A 20901-nucleotide genomic window follows, 5' to 3' on the forward strand; every position below is an offset into this window, starting at 1 on the left:
ATATATATATATATATTATAGAATATGCGAAAAATAATAAGCTTATTTTAATAATGTTATTTTCTAAGAAATGATTAGACTGATTTTTGTAATCTACTCACCGCATTACACCATCTATCTCACAATATATTTAAATTGTTTACCAGAACACATTATTTTTTATAATGGAAATGAAAAATTAGGCAAACAGTAAAAGACACTTATGATGACTTTTATCATACGTAATTTGAGAATATGTCAATTAACACAACTTGAAAATAATTTAAATAACTTTAATAGCACAGAATTAGTTTCATTTACATCAATAGCACAAAAGTACTGTAGAAACATCCTAAGCACACTTAAAAAAATTTGAAGGACTGATAACCATTTTGATATTTTGTGCAGATCACCTAATGACACAATAACTTATTCTATCACTACTAGTGTAATGACTACCCACAAATTGAATTTACCACATTTATATTTCTCTTTATAATTGTATAATTTTGATATTTTCTGCATACACGAGATACAAAGTTCTTTTTTTGGACATAAAGAAACAAGAATGTTAGTACCAATAACTGAGTTTTGGTATACTACATTTCTCTTTTAAATGAGCTTGATTCAACTTTCTAAAATTCCTCGGAACTGGAAATTTCAAAAAAATTAGTAATGAATTAGGGATTTCAAAAAATGTGATTTCTAAAAATTTCATAAAAATCTAAAACGATCAGGATGATAATTACAATATCCTCAAATCATCCTTATAACAGAAATAAAAATTAAAAAATAAAACTAATACAAGAAAAATTCAAAACACATAAAGAAATTCCTCATCAGTGATAGATAAATAAGCAACTTTAATAAATAAAGTATCCATTCTAATAAACATATTTACCTTGGCCAAGAGTTCCATTATAATAATACTGAAAGTAGTGATTTTTTACTTCTAAAAATATAAAGAAATTGAAATTTTAATTATTTATATTAATATACACTAAAAAAATATACATTTCCGGCCACACAAATGATTTTTGAAATTGTAATAAAGTAAATACAGAATTAAAAATGAATTATTTATTTTAATATTTCATTACTTCATCACAATGAAATTTTTTTTTCCTTTTTTTTTTTTTNTTTTTTTTTTTTTTTTTTTGAAATGCAATGCAAAATTTCCAAAAGTTATTAAAATATAAATTCCTGTAAAATTTAGGGGAAAAAAAGACAATTGTAAATTTGCATTTATGATAATATTTTCTGAATACAAATTAATTAAAAGAAAATGAAACTAAAAAAATTTTCTGGACGTCGTGAAAATGAACTTTTGAGTCTAACTTGAAAATACAAATCACATTATCAAGCATTCGCTGAAAGTTTGCTCTATACTCTCATCAGAGAGCATAGCAAGATTTTTCAACAAAAAATAAGAACCTTTAAAGCAGTTTTTAAGCACTCAAAAAATATTTTTAAGCACTTTCCAAAAAAAGTCATAAATATGTGTATTAATGTGTATTAATAAATAAAAAAAATTTCTATGGTTGAAAGTTCTACATTTATAAACATAAAATGCACAAAATGTAAAAACATTTCCAAAAACTTTACATAATCAAAATAAAATTACTAATTTCTGATAAATATTGCAGAGAAAATTAAGAAAATCATGTATTTTTTGTAATTTATGACAATAATCGATACTATTTTTGGAGATACTATTATATGCTATTTTTGGAGATACTATTTTTGGAGATACTATAATAATCGATACTATTTTATTTTTTATCGAAAAAATCTATTTTTAAAAGATAAAAAATTGAACACTTTTTACAAACACTGAATAAAAAAATATATAAAAAAAGCACCTTTAAGGGCTTTTAAAAAACACAAATCAAAAATAAGGACTTTTTAAAAACGATACGCACCCTGTCTCATTGATAAAATTTAAAAGAAAAGTGGAAAAGAGTACTTTAAAGTAATTTATCCTAATTAAAGTAATAATTCACACTAGCTTAAGCCTTTTTATTCCTAAAAAAGGATAATGGGTTCTAATGGTTACAAATTTAGAACTCTGAACCTGTCCCAACTTACAATGAAAAATATTTCATAAAATTGCTTATGATTTTATGTCAATCTTTTAAACTACAGAAATGAACCAGGTCCTAAGATTTTGCTGGGTTCGAATAGACAGTGAAAACTGAATCCTTAACCTGGCCGATACCGGATACTGTGCAGAAATTTTATTTGTTACTCGGTGGGTTCCAGGTGCCCCTTAAAATTTAGAATTATTACTCAGTCAAGTATTATGACATTTATACAAAACAATATCAATGTCCTAATTTTCTCTCAAACAAATATTTTACGAGATATAGTTCAAGGAAATTTATTATTCGCCTGAATAAATAAAAACATGTGCTTTTATTTCAAGATTTTATTAATAAATTTTAAAAAAGTAATTTGGGCTGACTGTGCAGATATAGAATGATTAATGTGAAACTTTGTTACAAAATCGAAACATCTGCTGATACATCTGCTGCTTCTGTTAAACATAGAATATTTTAATGAACTGATGATACATTAAATGAAAACTATTTTAATGATCATAGCTTAATTTTTAATCATCTGATAACTATAAATGTAATTTATGTGGAATGAAATCTCAGTACAATCTCATAAGCTTTTGGAAATTTGTTGAGAAATTTAATCTTACCAATGTTGAACAGAATATTAATATTGCTATTCTGCAGTTCTTAATGTTACAATTCAATCTCCGTATCCTGGTAATTTTCAACACAAAGGATTAAGTAACTCCAAAAAGTAAGTAACAAAAAGGGAGCTAGTTTGATTCCATGAAAAATTTTATTTATGAAAGTAACACCTATTTGCTTTGCACAGAGGAAAAATCCCAGAATGCTCCAGGGTTAACCCGGTGGTAAGAGAACTTCTACCAGAGAATGTTCCCTAGTCAGTTTTTCGTTAAGTTACAAAAAATTAAGAAGGTTTTCTTATTTTTAAAATATAAACTGCACTCAAAAATTTATTTATCAAATTTTAATCACGCAATTCTCTGTTTTAACACATACATTTATTTACTAGCAAATTTATTTAATAAGAATGTTTAAATTAAAATAATTAATAAGTTTATTTGTAAGAAAATATTCATATTCTGTTTGCAACAGTAGTCCATTTTACTTCGATAAATTTCTAAGTTTATAAACTGAAATAACAAGAACATATTAATGCATTTACTCATTTGCTGAAAGTAAATTTAGTATGAGAGAATCATCATTATCCCTTATAACACATTTTTCTACAGTTGTTTCTACCAGGAGTCTGTCCAGGCTAAATTTACTACCGTTTAGCGGTACCTTCACAAATTCAACTTTAGGAAAAACAGTAATTTCACAAAATACTTTTTCGTAAAATTTTATTTTTGTATCCCGTAAGAAACGAAAAAATCCATATTTTTGTTTTGATTTTTTAATATAATTTTCACAAATGATGTCTAAATTTTCACAAAATAGGTACCTCTCAGAAAAACCTAGACAGACCCCTGTTTCTACAGCTATGCACATTTTTCTACATTTCCTATCCTTGAGTTTTATCCATTGTTCTGTTAACTTCAAAAAATGCCAACATAATTTCTTATTTCTTAGATTGTATTTATTTAACAATCATATTAATATATAAATTTAACTTAAATGGTTTTTAGCTTTATATTTCTGAATTTTCCTATTATTTTCCTCAGCAGACACTTTTCGTGGTGAACATTTTTCTCTGTCTCGAAGGTGTCCATTTTATTAAGGTTTCTCTGACAGCACAAAAGGAGTAAAATATACTATACATCAACAGTTATTTCAGCTTGGTAATTAAGGAAGTGAAGGAATACTTGAATTTCAAAAACTACATATTTGAATAATTTTAAAGGTACTATAATTTTAAATATGGGCGTGTCAAACATAAATGAATATTGCCAAGCACTGGATGCCCAGTAAATTTGGTTAGGCACCCTCATGAATTTTACCCAACCAGAATTCCAGGATTCTCGGGGCTAAAAGCCAGGTCTAGGTGGTAAATTATTTTGCTGGGTCAGGGTAACAAACCGGATACTAAAAAAAAAGCTGGGTACTGGGTATTGGTACAGCTCTATTTTTAATCTATATTGTAAATCTCAAGAGTCAGTTATAAAACTAACCATTTAGTAATGTTTCATATGGATCTACTTAATTAATAATGATATTGTTTATGTTTTACCAAGAGAAATATCCTTAGAATCTTAGTATATAATTAATAAAACACATTAGATAGTCTAACAATTTTGACATTCCTGTTAGTTAATCTTAGTTCTACTATAATTCCAAACCTGAAATCAGCAATCAGTTCAACAATTCTGCAATTGCTATACTAAAAAAAAAAGTTGGGATAGAAAAAAGAGTTTACTATCCAGGTATTGCTAACCCAGCTGATAACTTCCCATAACATGTGATTTCTAAAAAACAAAATACAACAGCTGGTTGATTAATATAGCTATCAAATAACTTAACAATTTAGCTTAGCAAATAAATAAATAAAAATAGTAATTTAACTTACCATCTGGTTTAAATTTTTTTCTACTTTGTTTAGATAACTGTTCAGCAATCAATTCCCTAAACATAAATAAAATATGGATTATTTGTATGTAAAATTACTCAAATAAGATTGAAAAATTAAATGTCAAAAAATTAAGGGATACATCAGCATTTTTGAAAAGATCATGTTAAAATTATAATTAATTAATGACTCTATAAAACTTAAAAATTGCAAATTTCAAAATGAAAACCAATAGACTTTTTTCTTGTTATATATTAATCCTCTTCAGAGATAAGTAAATTTCATATATATTACATCAATGTGTATCATTTTATGAAAAACAAATTGTACAGCATATAATTTCATAATTTTTCAATTATTAAACAGTAAATAATTTATATTTACTCATATAATAAGCTTTATAAAAAAAAAGTTGCCAGTCAAATTTTTCAGTTAAAATAATGAATTCAGAACTGTTTTTAAGAATTAACTTTCCACGATATTACATAACAATCTGTTTGGGGAAAAACATTTAAATAATTTTGTGTAACCAAAAGTTAAATAGGAAATTAAAAAACAAAATTGTAAATTCAGCTGCAATGGGTAAGCAAAAATTTGAATTTTATCCCAATAGAGTCTGCAATTATATATGTTAATATCATATTTGGATAAAATAAGAAACTTTCTGCGAACACAAAATTTCAATTGAAAAACTTTAAGCAAGCAATTTATCTTCTCTTGAAAATAGTTTCAACACCTTTGTTGCCACCTATTTAAAACAAAATTTATATAAAAATCATTGATTTTCTTAATATTTTTTAATTTTTATATTACATGCCAGCATATATTTTTTATCTTTGAGGTCTCCAACTCCAAACTTTGCATCTATAGGCCACCTGTTTTTACGGGCCTTCTGAGATATGCCACTGCCAGATTTGACTTGGTANTGGACGATAACTAGTTATTGTGGAGGGTCACCAATGAGGGGAATTAATTGTCAACCTTCATCTATCAGAAGGTACCTCGTGATAGAATCAAGTGATATACTAGTGAACTTATATACTAGTATACTAGTGAACTTATATACTAGTATACTAGTACTTATATACTTATATACTAGTGAATTGGTATTCAATATATATATTGGTAGTTACGCCACATTTCTCTCCTTCCAGAATTTTATCTGTGATATAATGCGATAAACGGATACCACTAGTTGATTCATGCTAAAAAAAAATTAAAATTTATTTATATAATTTTTAATAATTATATTTTTCCTTCATAGCATTTCGCTCATTATTTTTTTTCCCTTTAATTTTTTTCGTTGCTTTTTTGTTTATAGACCAGGAAACTTTATTTACTTCACCTGGATTTTTTTTTCTTTGACCATTATATTTTTAAGCAAATCAACTGTTTTATGTGGATTATCCATCAATATTAGAAAGTTCTTATCACATCGGGGTCACCAATTAGAGGATTTATTTTTGAGACTATGTCAACCTTCATCTATCAAAAGGTACCTCTAGATAGAATCAAGTTAACATGTCCTATATACTAGTGAATTGGTATTCAATATTTATAGTGGTAGTTACGCCACATTTCTCCCCTTCCAGAATTTTATCTGTGATATAATTCGATAAACGGATACCACTAGTTGATTCATGCTTAAAAAAAACATTTTTAATCTATTTATATAATTTTTAATAATTATATTTTTTCTTCATAGCATTTCGCTCATTATTTTTTTCCTTTTTATTTTTTTTTGTTGTTTTTTTGTTTATTGACCTGGAAACTTTATTTACTTCACCTGGATTTTTTTTTCTTTGACCATTATATTTTTAAGCAAATCAACTGTTTTATGTGGATTATCCATCAATATTAGAAAGTTCTTATCAAATCCGGGTCACCAATTAGGGGATTTATTTTTGAGACTATGTCAACCTTCATCTATCAAAAGGTACCTCTAGATAGAATCAAGTTAACATGTCCTATATACTAGTGAATTGGTATTCAATATTTATAGTGGTAGTTACGCCACATTTCTCCCCTTCCACAATTTTATCTGTGATATAATTCGATAAACGAATACCACTAGTTGATTCATGCTAAAAAAAAATTTTAATTTATTTATATAATTTTTAATAATTATATTTTTCCTTCATAGCATTTCGCTCATTATTTTTTTACCCTTTCATTTTTTTTTGTTGTTTTTTTGTTTATTGACCAGGAAAGTTTATTTACTTCATCCGGATTTTTTTTTTCTTTGAGCATTATATTTTTGAGCAAATCAACTGTTTTATGTGGATTATCCATCAATATTAGAAAGTTCTTATCAAATCCGGGTCACCAATTAGGGGATTTATTTTTGAGACTATGTCAACCTTCATCTATCAAAAGGTACCTCTAGATAGAATCAAGTTAACATGTCCTATATACTAGTGAATTGGTATTCAATATTTATAGTGGTAGTTACGCCACATTTCTCCCCTTCCAGAATTTTATCTGTGATATAATTCGATAAACAGATACCACTAGTTGATTCATGCTAAAAAAAAACATTTTTAATCTATTTATATAATTTTTAATAATTATATTTCTTCTTCATAGCATTTCGCTCATTAATTTTTTCCCCTTTCATTTTTTTTTTGTTTTTTTTGTTTATTGACCTGAAAACTTTATTTACTTCACCTGGATTTTTTTTTCTTTGACCATTATATTTTTAAGCAAATCAACTGTTTTATGTGGATTATCCATCAATATTAGAAAGTTCTTATCACATCGGGGTCACCAATTAGGGGATTTATTTTTTAGACTATGTCAACCTTCATCTATCAAAAGGTACCTATAGATAGAATCAAGTTAACATGCCTTATATACTAGTGAATCGGTATTCAATATTTATAGTGGTAGTTACGCAACACTGTCTTACCAAATTTTCTGTGGGGATATTTTCATATCATGATCTGCCATATCAATTACAATCGCCAAGGTGGCAAAAAAATTTTTAAAAAAAAAACAAGTAGATTTGCTAGGGGGTGGTTATGAATTAAACCCTTTGAGTTGCTCCCTTTCTGAGATGTTTCTTTTTTAGTCTCTGACAGGCCGCTACCCGGAAGTTGCCAAGACTTGGCAATTATTCTGCCACAGGTCATGATACAAAAATCTTAACTTTTCTTAATCTTTTCTAATCTTATCTTTTCTAATCTTAACTGTTGTTGCATCCTAATTTTCTAAAATTGATGGCAGAGCTGAATAAGCGAATTCTGACCGTTTTTTTTTCTTTCTTTTTTAAATGAGTAATATTTTTTTTAAATTTCTTCGAAGGTGACAAATTTTTCACAAACGATGTTCATGTATATTATGCATACCTGGTTTATATATTAAAAAATATTAGGAACTTTTAATTTAATAATTTCAAATTTCAATCTAACAATCTGTTTGTTGTTAAGAAATAAAAATAATAACCTAGCAATCTAAAACTTCTCCAAAAATAGTCAGATTACAACAAAACAAATGGTAAATAGTTATCACTCATTTAAATTTCAGATCAAAAGCAAATCTTTCAATCTCATTAAGAACAGAAATAAATATTTAAAATACATTTTTAAAAAAATCAAGGTTGTTCATAAAAACCCAAAGAGAGCTATCCTTAAAAAAAAAAACTGATTTTTCAAAACCTGGTTATATATACTCAGGTGCAAAGTCATTTATTTGAGAATTCTAAGCAATCCTACCTAAAAAATAAGAAAGTATCAAAAATATTTTTTAAAAAGATCATACCAATTAAAAAGGCCATTAGCTTCAATGCCCTCTAAAAGCATCACTTCTTGCTTCCAGCCCCACTTTTTAGGTGCATTTCTGAAAGCAGGTTCATTTTTATCAGGTGCCTCCTCTTTTATTTCAATTTCCTCTTCTGCAGAGCCATTAAGCATATCTTTAATATTCTGAATAGGTCCTTTATATAGATGCTTTGTACAGTAGTCCATTGTAACTATTTTTCCTTTTTTGTTCTCTATGAAATCTGAAAGTCTTATTTTACGACTAGGAACATAGTTCTTCTTCTCTTCATCTTCACTGTCTTCATCTTTACTGTCTTCATCTTTATTGTCTTCATCTTTACTGTCTTCATCTTTACTGTCTTCACCTTCGTCGTCTTCACCTTCGTCGTCTTCATCTTTGTCATCTTCATCTTTGTCATCTTCATCCTCTTCTTCATCTTTGTCCTCTTCTTCCCCCTCCTCCTCGTCGTCCTCATCCTCCTCCTCGTCGTCCTCATCCTCCTCCTCATTTGAATCTGTATTAGAGTCCTCAGCCTCCTCATCTGATAAATCTTCAGCAGTATCACCACTTTCATCATCAGCATCATCATCATCATCAGACGTACTTGTTATCACAGTTTCCTTGTCATCAGTTTCTTCATTAGAGGTGTTTAGTGGTTGAATTCTCCTCTTTTTTAACATAGGCATTGCATTAAACTTTAGAGTTCTAAAAACAAAACAGAAATAAAGCCTTGAGAATATGGAAGCAAAAACTGCGAAAACATTAATAAAAAAAATAATAAACTGCAATTGAGTAATTTATTTTATTTTCTGGAAAATCTCGTTTTGATAGCAGGATATAACTTAAATCATTTGCATCAATTATAATGAAACTTCACTTTTTTACTTATCATTAATCCTGTACTGCTATACAATGGAGTTCCTACAGTGTTTTCATTACAGAAAAAAAATGAGAGAGAATTTCTCACCCTTTCTCAAAAACAGGGTGAGATCTCAAAGTGAGATTTCTAAAAATTAAAAAAATGCGAATAGACTTGGAAAAAATATTTCTTTAATTATAATACATTTTAACATCTTCTAATTTGTAAAGCATTGAATATTTTTGCTGCATCATCATATGGAAAACATTCTATATCTACTTTTTCATCAGCTTTTCTCATTAGGTTGCTCAAATGTTTATCAGTCATTTGTATACTATATTTTATCTTAATTCTGTTTTGAGTGCTAAATGACCTTGCAATAGATGCTGAACAATTCGGAATCACTAAGTAAATTTGTAGCATTGCAAAAAATTTAAACGTCTTACATGAAGAAATCTTACCTTCTGTGGACACGTAGTTTCGGAAAAATGTGTTCTGAAAGGTGTTCCATTATTCGGGGGGGAGGGGGGATTGTGTTCTGCTGTTTGCACTGGTTCTGAACAATACTGGTAAATAGGGAAGCTGGATAACAGGGATCGATGTTGAAAATAATGAAACATCAAGTAAGAAAAGTGAAACGGGTCAATTCAAAATGGCAGAAGAGGAATTTTTTTCCAAAATTCGCGCATTTTGAAATTTATTAATAGAATGCGCAATCTTCTCGCTTTAATAATTTTTTAATACGAGAAAAGAAAAAAATAAGCGAGATTCTCGCGCTGTAGTGAAAACACTGTCCTAGGAGCAAACAATAAAAATAGCTTGTTAAAATAAGCTTCAGAAAACTATTTTATAAAAAGATAATCTTGATTTTTAACAAATGAACAGGTATACGATTATGAACACGATTATAATTTATAGTAAGTGTTTTTTCTTTGTTTTTAATAGTAAAAAACATGTTATCATCTAGATATTCTGATTAGAATAATTTAATTAATTAATAATTAGAATAATTTGACAGTAAAAATATCACAAAATAAAATTAAGAATCAATAACTAACATACACAAGGTCAAAAAAATTAATATAACAAATCTTGAACTATGATTCGACTCATTGTTACACAAAAACCATTACATATATTGTTGAAAAGATTGCAGCATTTTTCATAAGTTGAAGGTATGCATGCCAAATCACATTTATTTTTCACAAACAGTTCTCCCATTTACGAAGGAAAGCAAGGTCATGTGACGATTTTTTTAGGATAATGATAACTATATATTAAAATATTGTAAACCAGATTTGCTGTGCTTTTCATTATTAAAAAAAATACATGACAAAAATCTTTAGGAGATATCTCTCTTGTTATTCACGCTAACTGAAACCACCGAGGTGCCAAATGAAATTGCTCTGTTGTCTAACATGAAATAAAGTAAAAAAGAATGAGAAATTGCTTGCCCATGGGTGGTTAAAAACTTTAGACTTTAAGGGTGGCAACTCAAATCAGATTTCAAATTTCCTTGATTTTTTCAGGTTTTCGAGGTAAAAAGATTATACTTTCCAGAGCAGCATGTTTTTTTTTCTCTAAAAGTGCAGAAATGGGTCAATATTATTAAGTATATTATTTAAGATGTTATTTTTTTTAATATATCATCTAGAAAAAATAATTAGACTAAATTTAGTTAAATAACTTATCAAGATTTTATTTTTATTTTTAAAATTTTCAATGTTTTGGTACAACATTAACTTTTAAAAAAATTAAAACAGATGTGAAGAAAATATGTTTAGCTTGTAGAACATATTGTTTTTATTGAATAAAAAAATGTTTTAATGTGGTGCATTAGGTAGTTTTTGCACTAAGTGTACCAATTGGTAAATACAGAATCACCCAAAAAACATTGGATAAGCACTGTTTAATATATTTTCATTAGAAAAAGAAAACAATTCCTTTTGATTATACATCAATAAATTTTTATATTTATTTACATTTCAATATAGAGCCATTTTATACTTTATTTTATCCAAACAGTGGCCTTTATAAAATTCATTGATACATTTTCTTTAAACCAATATCTAAAGTCAAATGTTTAAATAATGATGATTTAGAATTATTTTTAAGAGATATTTAGTTTTCAAAAATGAACGTTGCAAAGCCAAAATTGTCAAATTCCTTTTGGCATATTTCATAGGAAAAAAACTGGATAAATTCTTTACATTTTATTTTGTTTTTCTCCTTACTTGAAATTCAAATATTTAAGAATTCCAATCTAACGACATGTTTTCTTAGTTCATTGTTCTTCTTTTAACAAGTAGACAAATTCCATGAGCATAGATTTCTTCGAAAACTCTCTTATAAAACATACATAAATTAAGTTTATCATAAAATTTTAATACCACATATTTAGTACATCATAACTAGGGCTGCAAGTTTGTCGCGGGAAGAAAAAAAACCCAAATTCGCGGGAAATTTTAAAAATTACACAAATTCTAAACATAAAAAAATTTATTATATAAATGATGCAAAAGACAGAAATTGCGCAAATAATAAAAAAAACTTAAAAATACACAACAAAAGTATTTCTTTGAATTTCAAGCAATATTAATATTTTTATTTAAATGAACAGAATTTTGGTACAAAGTATTGTACATTGTCAGATTATTCTCATTTATGCTTCGTCTTTCATCACTTAATACATTTTTATACTTAGAAAACGATCTTTCTGCGTCAACGCTGTTTTTAGGCACCGACAAACTTCGAATTGCCAATTTTGGAGCGTTCGGTCTTTGATTTCCAAAACTCGATCAATTTTCCTTCACCAACGCGCAATTCCTTGACCGTTGCTTTGTAAGAAGTAATTGCTGTGAAAACTCAAACATTCTACATTCAAACTACTAGTTACAAGTCCCTACTAACTACTAGTCCCTCTCATCTAAGAAACTGATCCATATTTAAGAGATCACAAGAAGCCGCCTAGGAAAAATTAACTGAATATGTAGAAAGGCAGTAGAAATTTCGTTGCCCAGTGCAATAGCATGTATAACAATTTTTCTGTCAAAGATTTGATTTATAACATTTTCCTTCCTTTGTGATTCCAATTTCTTTTGTACTCTTACTGACTTCAGGAAGGTAATTACCCTCCCTAAGTGTAGAAAGACCACCTTAGTTGACAAGATTGTGATTATCTCTTATCTCTGAACTATTTTCATGTCATTTTGCTATTGATTCACTCCCCTAAATATCTAATCAATTTTACATGTTCAATTTAAGGTTCAGGAAAATAAAAAATTCTGTTTAATAAAAATAATAAATAAAAAAAAATCAAATTTTAAGACATTTTCGAGCAAGTCAAAACATATTGAGAAATTTGCGGATTTTAAGAAAAAAGATGACAATTTCGTGGAAATCATCGCGGAAATTCGCGCCGCAACAAACCTGCAGCCCTAATCATAACCTATCAAAAAACAATTTGTTTTATAAAAACCGATTATAATAAGTTCAAATTAGATGGATTAAATTGTTAGTGTCAGACATCAATCACACGAAAGCAAAAAATGATTACTCATTTACAAATTGTCTAAACTCTGTAAATTTGTTTCTAATTTAAATATGAACTTGACTGAATTCTTTGCAGTTCTTAACTTACAAAATATGATAGATAATTAATTTGAAATTTTTTACTTTGTCAGACATAAAATTTTGGAGTCAGAGTATTTACTTAAATCTAATATAATTTTAAATATCCTGGAATAAAAAAAAAGTTAGCTACATTTTTTTAAATAACATGGAAAAATAGAAAAAAAAATGCAAAAAAGTTCCATTATTTCTTTTATTGCTATTTTATATGCAATAAAAAAATATTGAAAAATATGCTATTGTATCATAAAAGGAAGAAAAAAAACAATTTTTTACTGTATTATTAGTCTATAACAATGTTACCCTCTCCCTTTAATATGCCCTTCAGTCAATTACAGGCCCAATAATACCTACTAACTATTTTTATCCCATTTAAAGAAAAATTGAAACGGAATTGTATTATTGTTGTAGTTTGCTATGCATGTAAGTTTATTTTTTAAATTATTTTTGCACATTGATGAAACAATAACAAACAATAAACATTCCTTCAATCAAAAACAATAAACATAATAGAAACTACTTACTTTGGTAACATATACTGTTCAATTTTAAACCAAATCAAAATAATATTTTTTACAATGACGAGTTAAATTGATTTAAAATTATAAAATCTCATTCAATATAAAATCTAATCAATGAATTTAATTTTACAAAATCTAAACTTATAACAGTCTTAAATAGTTCCCTTAATTTTCTGACATTATATCGTTATCAAGGAGGTGCAAAAACTAAGTTTTTCTCCAGTGCCATAAGCCCTAACTACGCCTTTGTTTGCTTTAGTAAGGTTTGGTACTCTACATCTGAACGCATATAGCAACCCTTTACCAGGCATTTGTGTTAACTTAAAAATAAAACATTGCACTTCATATATATAAAATTTAAACTAAATCGAAAAGCATCATAAATGTCAGAAAGACAAACATACAATAATTTCAGTACCATAATGAAGCATCTACTTCAGTGCCTAAATAACGAATAAAAAGAGAGAATATTGGTACTTATTCCCAAATAATCGCCAAATATTCTGGAACAGTAGCCCATGGGAAAAACATCACAGAAGGGCACACAAAAGCAAAACATATTTTTATTTCATTTTATTTTTTTAATTTTTGCAAGCAGGGGTCTGTCCAGGTCGAATTTACTACCGTTTAGCGGTACCTTCACAAATTCAACTTTAGAAAAATTGGTAGTTTCACAAATTCAATTTTAGGAAAAACCGTAGTTTCACAAATTCAATTTTAGGAAAAACGGTAGTTTCACAAAAAAAAATTTCTTAAAAGTTTATTTTTGTATCCCTTAAGAAACGATAAATCCTTATTTTTAGCATATTTTTGTGTAGATTTTTAAATATAATTTTTAATTTTCACAAATTATGTCTAAATTTTCACAAAATAGGTACCTCTCAGAAAAACCTAGACAGATCCCTGGCAAGTGAAAAATCTCTTTGGCTCCTTGGTGATCATAGTTGGTATGAACAAATACCAATATGGAAATATCACCAGAGAAACACACAAAGGTATGAGTAAATGCTAAGGATAATTTTGTATTGTGAGCTCCAGCAACCACTACAATCGCTAAGACACCATGGAGGAGATATTTCTGTATCACAATCTGTCGCACCAACTACCAAGGTGCCAAATTGATTTTAAACTCGCAAATTTTCTTTAAAAATATGTTGATGTTAGCCCGGGGGTGGCTACAAGTTATACCTTTCAAGTTAATGCTTTCCGTAATAATTTAGTTAGTTTCTCATAGGTCGTTGCCCGGAAATTGCCACTACTTGGCAATTATTCCGCCATTGATCACGATTCGGAAATCTCCCCTCAATGAATTTAAGCTTTCAAATTTTAAAAAAATAATACATGTAGAAATTTGCTTGTAGAAGTTACACTAGATGTTTTTGTTAGTTTCTCACTGGTCACTGCTGTAAGTTGCCAAGACTTGTGTTTATTCTGCTGCAGATCAAGATACGAAAATCTTCCTGGAATTCTCAGTTAAAAAATATTTTTAAAATTTAATACAAGCAACTATCAGTAAAAAGTAAAAGAGCTTGTACTTTTTCTGACTTACATACCAAATACCACTTTAAGCAATTGTTTTTTACTTCCAGTTCGGATAGAAAGAGTATTAAATTTCTTCTTGTTTATTAGGAATAAATTTCTGATACTCATATTTTAAGATTTAGTGTATTTTAGAATTTATTTAAATACAATATTAATTAAATCTTTTCCGCGGATCGTATCAAAGCACCGTCAAAAATGATCGAATCTGTTCCATCATTTTTTGACGATGATCTAATTCTTATTGAATTTTTTCCAACTAATTAAATCGAATAAATAACAAAACAAAACCGCTCTAATTTCGTAACACGGCGAAGCGCAGAAAAATTTTACAACTTCATATTGTACAATCAACTTCATTCAATAGTTCTCAAAATTAATATTCATTGAATGAACATAAAAAGTTAAATTCATGAATTGACGTTCAATTAAAAGCAATCAGTCAACATTAAGAAGTGCTTCTTACCATAAACAATATAAAATTTTATGAAAGATATATACGAATTTCAAAAATATATTTAGAACTCTTGGAATTTAACATTTCTTGTTTATTGTATTGTAGAATAATGCGACGAGCTCTCTGCGACCTGCGTAAGCTTATAGCTCAGTACCTAGCATACAAAGAAAACTAACGGCATAATCATTTGAGGAAAAGTTAAGATTCCCCAGTCGTGGTTGCCGCATGTTACTGGAAGAAAAGTGTTGCACCAAGCAGACTCCTCAATTTAGCTTTTGACAGGTATAGTCTAAAGAGGGCTTGTCGTACTTTGATTCGATTTTTATTATTTAAGAATCAGAGTGATCAATTAAAAAAAATGATAATAATAATACTATTAATTTGTCAGTCTTTTCAATCCTCGAAACTGTGAGTCAAATTTTTTTTATTCTTTATTACTTTTTGTAACTTTCTGTGGTTGAACCTCGTTTTGCAGACGATTGTGATCACACAATCTTCTCCGTGGGTGGTCTACCTCCCAAATACTTTTATCTATTTTCACCTCTTTTTGGAAGTCTTTTTCTCTCATTGAATTTTTGAAGAACTGATATGGGGAGCGTTTCAAACTGATAGCTCACTTTTTATTTATAAGCTTTTAATTTATTACGAAAGTTATATTCGCTGTTATTTCGTTCCGTCCTGTGTGGCGTAACTACCACTACGAAAATTAAACACCAATTCACTGGTATATAAGGCATGCTAACTTGATTCTATCATGAGGTACCTTTTGATAGATGACGGTTGGTATTATATCTGATAACTCCTCCCCCACAGTCTGTATAACTTTTATTTATTTAAATGTTTTGTTTTTTTTGTTTTATTCTTTGAGTTGAAGTAATTTTTAAATATATTATTTCTTTTTTAGCTTTCTTTTCTCGTTTTTTTTTTTACAAAAAGATATTTTAGAACTAAAAATTTCAGCTTCTGAATAGAATGAGTTTAATTAAATCGAGACAATGACATAAAAAGTCTTCTTAAAATATACAATAAACCATCACAAAATTATCGTTTTCCCTCCTTTTTTACAAAAACTATATCGTATACTAATTTGTAGGCTTAAAAAAACATTTACATTAAACATAATGGGTTGCAATTTTATTATTCCAATAATAGTTTTGGTTGGTTCTAATGCCACTTGCACACGGGCAGGCCTGTTTGGTGAAACCGAGCAAATTTAAGTCAGAGTGTGCCATTCTTGTTTTTCAGTGGTGCCATCTATGGCCAAGAATTCGACTTCTTTCACATCCTACGTCGCACCTGTTTATAAGGCGGACCCATTCATACATCGCCATTCATTCATCCACAGATCGTAATTTTGACCTGAATCAGAGAACGATCGATCTCCAATCCAGTACCCCCAGAGGTTTTGATTTGTTATGGGAACATGGAGGATTTTGCAACTCGACAGAATTTTAACATGCATCAGTCACCAACTTCACGGGGAGTCTTCGGCCGGCGGGGTTCGAACCCACGATTTCTCGGACATGGGCCCAGCGCCCTACCGACCAGGCTATACCGGTCTATCAATAGCTTTAACTACCAGCTATTCGATCAAATAGCTGGGATAGTTTGTTATTCCACGGTAAGGGAAAAAATAACTATTACACAGGAACACACATTATCCAAGCATGACCAAACACCTAGCCCTCTTTTTGGGGCTCTAAAACAAACACACAGGGACATAAAAGTATTATCATAATTTCATTTAATTCAATAAACGAAAAAAAAGTAAAATATTCATATGTAGGGTGTTAAGTAATAAAATCCCTTATTGAATATTTTTAATATTCTTAATAAAAATTAAGTAAAAGAATACATACATTAGTGGGCAGAATTAATATTTAAGTGAGAAAATACAAACGCCCTTTAAATAAAAGGAATCACTGAGGAAGGAATGCAAGACTGAAAATATTAAAACCAGTCAGATTTCCAGAGAAAATAGAAAGAATAAGAATGGTGATTATTATAAACACAATGATTATTATAAACAGTCATAGATGCTTATTTAGATAGTTATAGATGCTCTTTTTTATAAATGCATATTGTTAAAAATATAGAGAAAACATGGAAAGGAATAAAGATTAATGAAAAGAAAAAAAGAAAATTTATTAAAATAAATTATTTTAAAAAATACTTAAGAAAATATTTTTAAAAAGAATTAAAAATATATATATTAAAAAGCCGGGAAGCAAAATAATTAAAAGATACAATCTCATCATCAACTCACACGATTATATCAGCAAAAAGGAGGACTTTCTAATATTGTATCAATACAGCCAGAAGCAAAATATATCAATACAATAGTGTGAGGAGCACTCAAAAAATGAAAAGGAAAAAAAACTAATTAAGTAAAAAACATATCAAGCAAAAAACAGAAAATAAAATGTAATGAAAATGCAGAACAAAACACAAATCGAAATCCATAAAGAGAGTAGCGAATTCAAATGAACTTACACGTACTGAAATCTTTCATGAATGGTTTAAAATATTTTCGTCATAAGATTGCCAGGTTACAAAATATGAAAACAATAAAGCAAATGGTGTAGTATGGATGATGTTTTCAATAGAAATGTAAACAATAACCATCTCGAGCTCGGCACTTATTCTAGTTCCGGTTAAAAAGTTTACAGCTGCTTATTACATGTTATTCTGATAGGCGATGTTTTCAAACGGATAATTTTGTTTTCAATAAAAGAAATAAATTAGATAATTTCTGAGCTCAAATCTGTCATATTTCATAAGATATTATAGTTTATATGTAATTCTAGTGAGTTTGAAGTGAAAATTTGTTTTAGTTTTTTAGAGATATATTGTTAAAAAAGGTGACATGGTTGCTAGATTTTGAATAACTCGCTTTTTTGGCAGTCTTGATATGGCCCTTTCCATAAGTTTGTTACTGTTTGTTCTTGTTGCAAGCTGTGCACCATCTTACGTTAGTCTTAACACTTTTAGCATTGTAAACACCAGTATTGTCAGCATTGTAAACACAAGTAATAAGTAATCAAGTACATTGTTTGCAAGAATCTCAAAACACAATGACGCCAAATGGCTTTAAAATACAACGGAAACAGTAACCCGGAAATTTAGGCGGTACCGAGCTTGCAGAGTTCCTTAGTGTAGAAAACACCATTCTTACTACAGTATTGAAGCGCGTTTGATTTGTTAGTTATCAAGGATTGGCCAAATAATAGATATGCGCAAGGTGATAATACTATAGCTATTAAATAATATTATAACTATTAAAGTTTATCGACCCAGTCTTGTTTTTTGATTTCCGGAGGGTGAATGGACTCATGGACCTGGTCAAGCTCCGCTAGACCAGTGGGGATGAGAAACAACAATTATTAAAGTTTATANTTTTTCAAGAAAACAATTTGAGCACAAATGTGAACAATTCACTTGTCAGCCATATGATTACTTTAGAATGCTGCCAGATTCAAAAAATTTAAAATTATCGAAAATGAAACGGCAATATGTAGACCTTGGCTATTTTTGAGCATATTTTTAAAATTAAAATATGCAATTCATAAAAAAAAAAAAAATTCACTTAAAAGTTGCATTTTCCCTTCAAATATATTAAAATGAGTTTTATTTCAATTTTTTTATATTGAATACTTCTATTATATAATTATCGATAATAACTTCTTTTCCTATAATGGGTTTCATTACTTATATTTTCCAATTATTATTATTATTATTAAAGTGTTTTTGTTATAGATGGCAGTACTCAAATCTAATTTTTTATTTTAACCATTTATTTTACGCAATAAAGCTAAAAGCCAATGCATTATATTTTTTTCTTCTGAGCAATTTTTGTTAACTGTTAGATTAATCAATCTAATTTTAACTCATTTCTTATTTTATTTTTACTTCATTTTGGTAAGTTTGTTTTCTGTTTTTCTTCTTTCATTTTAAACTCTTACAAATTTTTTTCGTTTTTCGAGACATAGACGCAATGTAAAGAGTGATTTCGATAACATAATTACTTTTTATTTTGAAATTCAAATATACACACATTATCTATATACTTCATAGAGAATTGAAAAGAGTTGTAAATCATCAGCAGTCAACAACACCACTTACCTTTTATAGAAGTGCTGGCTTGGGTTTCGTTATATCAACATCGGGAACATTAAGGCCATGTTGCTATTGGCTGGACCTTATACGATCAACTGGAGTATGAGAACACAAACTGAGAAAAACATTTGAAATATGACATCAATATTTCAGCACTAGTTGATAATGTAGTGTCCAGCCAATTGTAACATAGTCTACAGTTTTTCTGTTCCCCATGTTGTTATAACAAGACCCAGCGCACTTCTTTGAAAGGTATATGAGCATTTCTTGGCTGCTGAGGAGTGAGTTACAAGAAATAGAACACTTATTATTTTATATATATTATAAATCAAAATAAATTAGCTGCTCGACATGAGTCAGATAAATAGCAGCCACTTTGAAAATCGTGAGCTATCCAACCACTACATAAAAGAAAAACATCCACGAAAATGGAAAACGAAATGGATTTTTTTTTAAACTTCGATAATTATTATTATTAATTATCATTATATACAATTAATATTACATATTAGTTATTAAAAATTATTTTAGCCTTATTAAATAAAAAATACCGTTTGATATTTTGAGTTCTATTCAATATATTCCAGGAAATAAATATTGAGTTATGGTATTAAATTCTTCTTTAATAATGAATTTTAAGATTCTTAGCTTTAGTGTGAAATTATTTCCAAGCTTATTCAACAGAATTTATTAGCATCTTTTATACTGTGACTACAGATATTCCCTTTTAGGCGTTACTAAAACAGTTTATACTTAATACGCAATTTTTATAAGGATCTCCTTACTACTATCTCTTCTTAAATGATGATAAATCTTATATGCCACAGAAATAATATAAAATTTATCTTGCTTTCATTGATAAACTCGGAATCTGAACAAGTGTTGCTTTTACAGTGTACTTTTTAATATCAGGAAGATTAAAAAAGTAAAATGTTGTTACTATTTATTTTACTTCCGTGCAAATATTTTTTTGCGAGATAATAATAATAATACGGCTAAAAATTCTGCATGTAATATGCGGGAAATTATTTAAACTTGAGATATCATCCAGTACAGAGTTCCATTTTTAATGTATAAGCACTCTAGTTAATCTAATAATGTCGAAATATTGATTGACTGTGAATTTCTTGTAGTAATAATATGGCGACAAATTCTGCTTGTGGATAAGTAGTTAAGAAATACTAATTATTTTATTTGTCATCAAGCTCGGAGCTTTACTTGAGGTTTAAACACTCTAGCGTTTCAGAAAATGATCAAAGTTTTTATCAGCGATCAATTAACTTAACAATAATATGGTAATTAATTCTAACTATAACTATCAGGGAATAATTGAAACTTGCATTTTCGTCAAGAACGAAGGTACCTTTATAATGTACCTATAGTTAATCAGAAATGGGTTCGGAAATTTGGCGATCTTTAAATTTCTTTTCACAATAATTTCGCGATTAATTCTG

General features: G+C 28.4%; 1 protein-coding gene across 11 annotated transcripts in view; it reads right to left on the minus strand.

Moving 5' to 3' along the window:
* The window catches only part of LOC107447980 (uncharacterized), a 39468-nt gene extending 23966 nt beyond the window's left edge, over positions 1-15502 (minus strand). For 5 of the 11 annotated variants that reach the window (XR_011637001.1, XM_071182260.1, XM_071182264.1 and 2 more), the window contains exons 1-4: positions 14885-15000; positions 8326-9030; positions 4567-4622; positions 881-931 (exon numbers count right to left, since the gene is read on the minus strand). Coding sequence is in view for 9 of the 11 variants with exons in the window: in XM_071182260.1 (XP_071038361.1) it covers positions 881-931; positions 4567-4622; positions 8326-9030; positions 14885-14985 (913 nt within the window). In the remaining 2 variants the exon portion in view is untranslated. Of the gene's footprint in view, positions 1-880; positions 932-4566; positions 4623-8325; positions 9031-13090; positions 13168-14884; positions 15001-15340 lie in introns of those variants that run through there. The other 6 variants (XR_011637002.1, XM_071182296.1, XM_071182291.1 and 3 more) reach the window with 4 other exon arrangements.
* Between the last annotated feature and the right edge of the window lie 5399 nt (positions 15503-20901).

The sequence above is a fragment of the Parasteatoda tepidariorum genome, chromosome 1, assembly GCF_043381705.1.
Source record: "Parasteatoda tepidariorum isolate YZ-2023 chromosome 1, CAS_Ptep_4.0, whole genome shotgun sequence".
Taxonomy (NCBI): domain Eukaryota; kingdom Metazoa; phylum Arthropoda; class Arachnida; order Araneae; family Theridiidae; genus Parasteatoda; species Parasteatoda tepidariorum.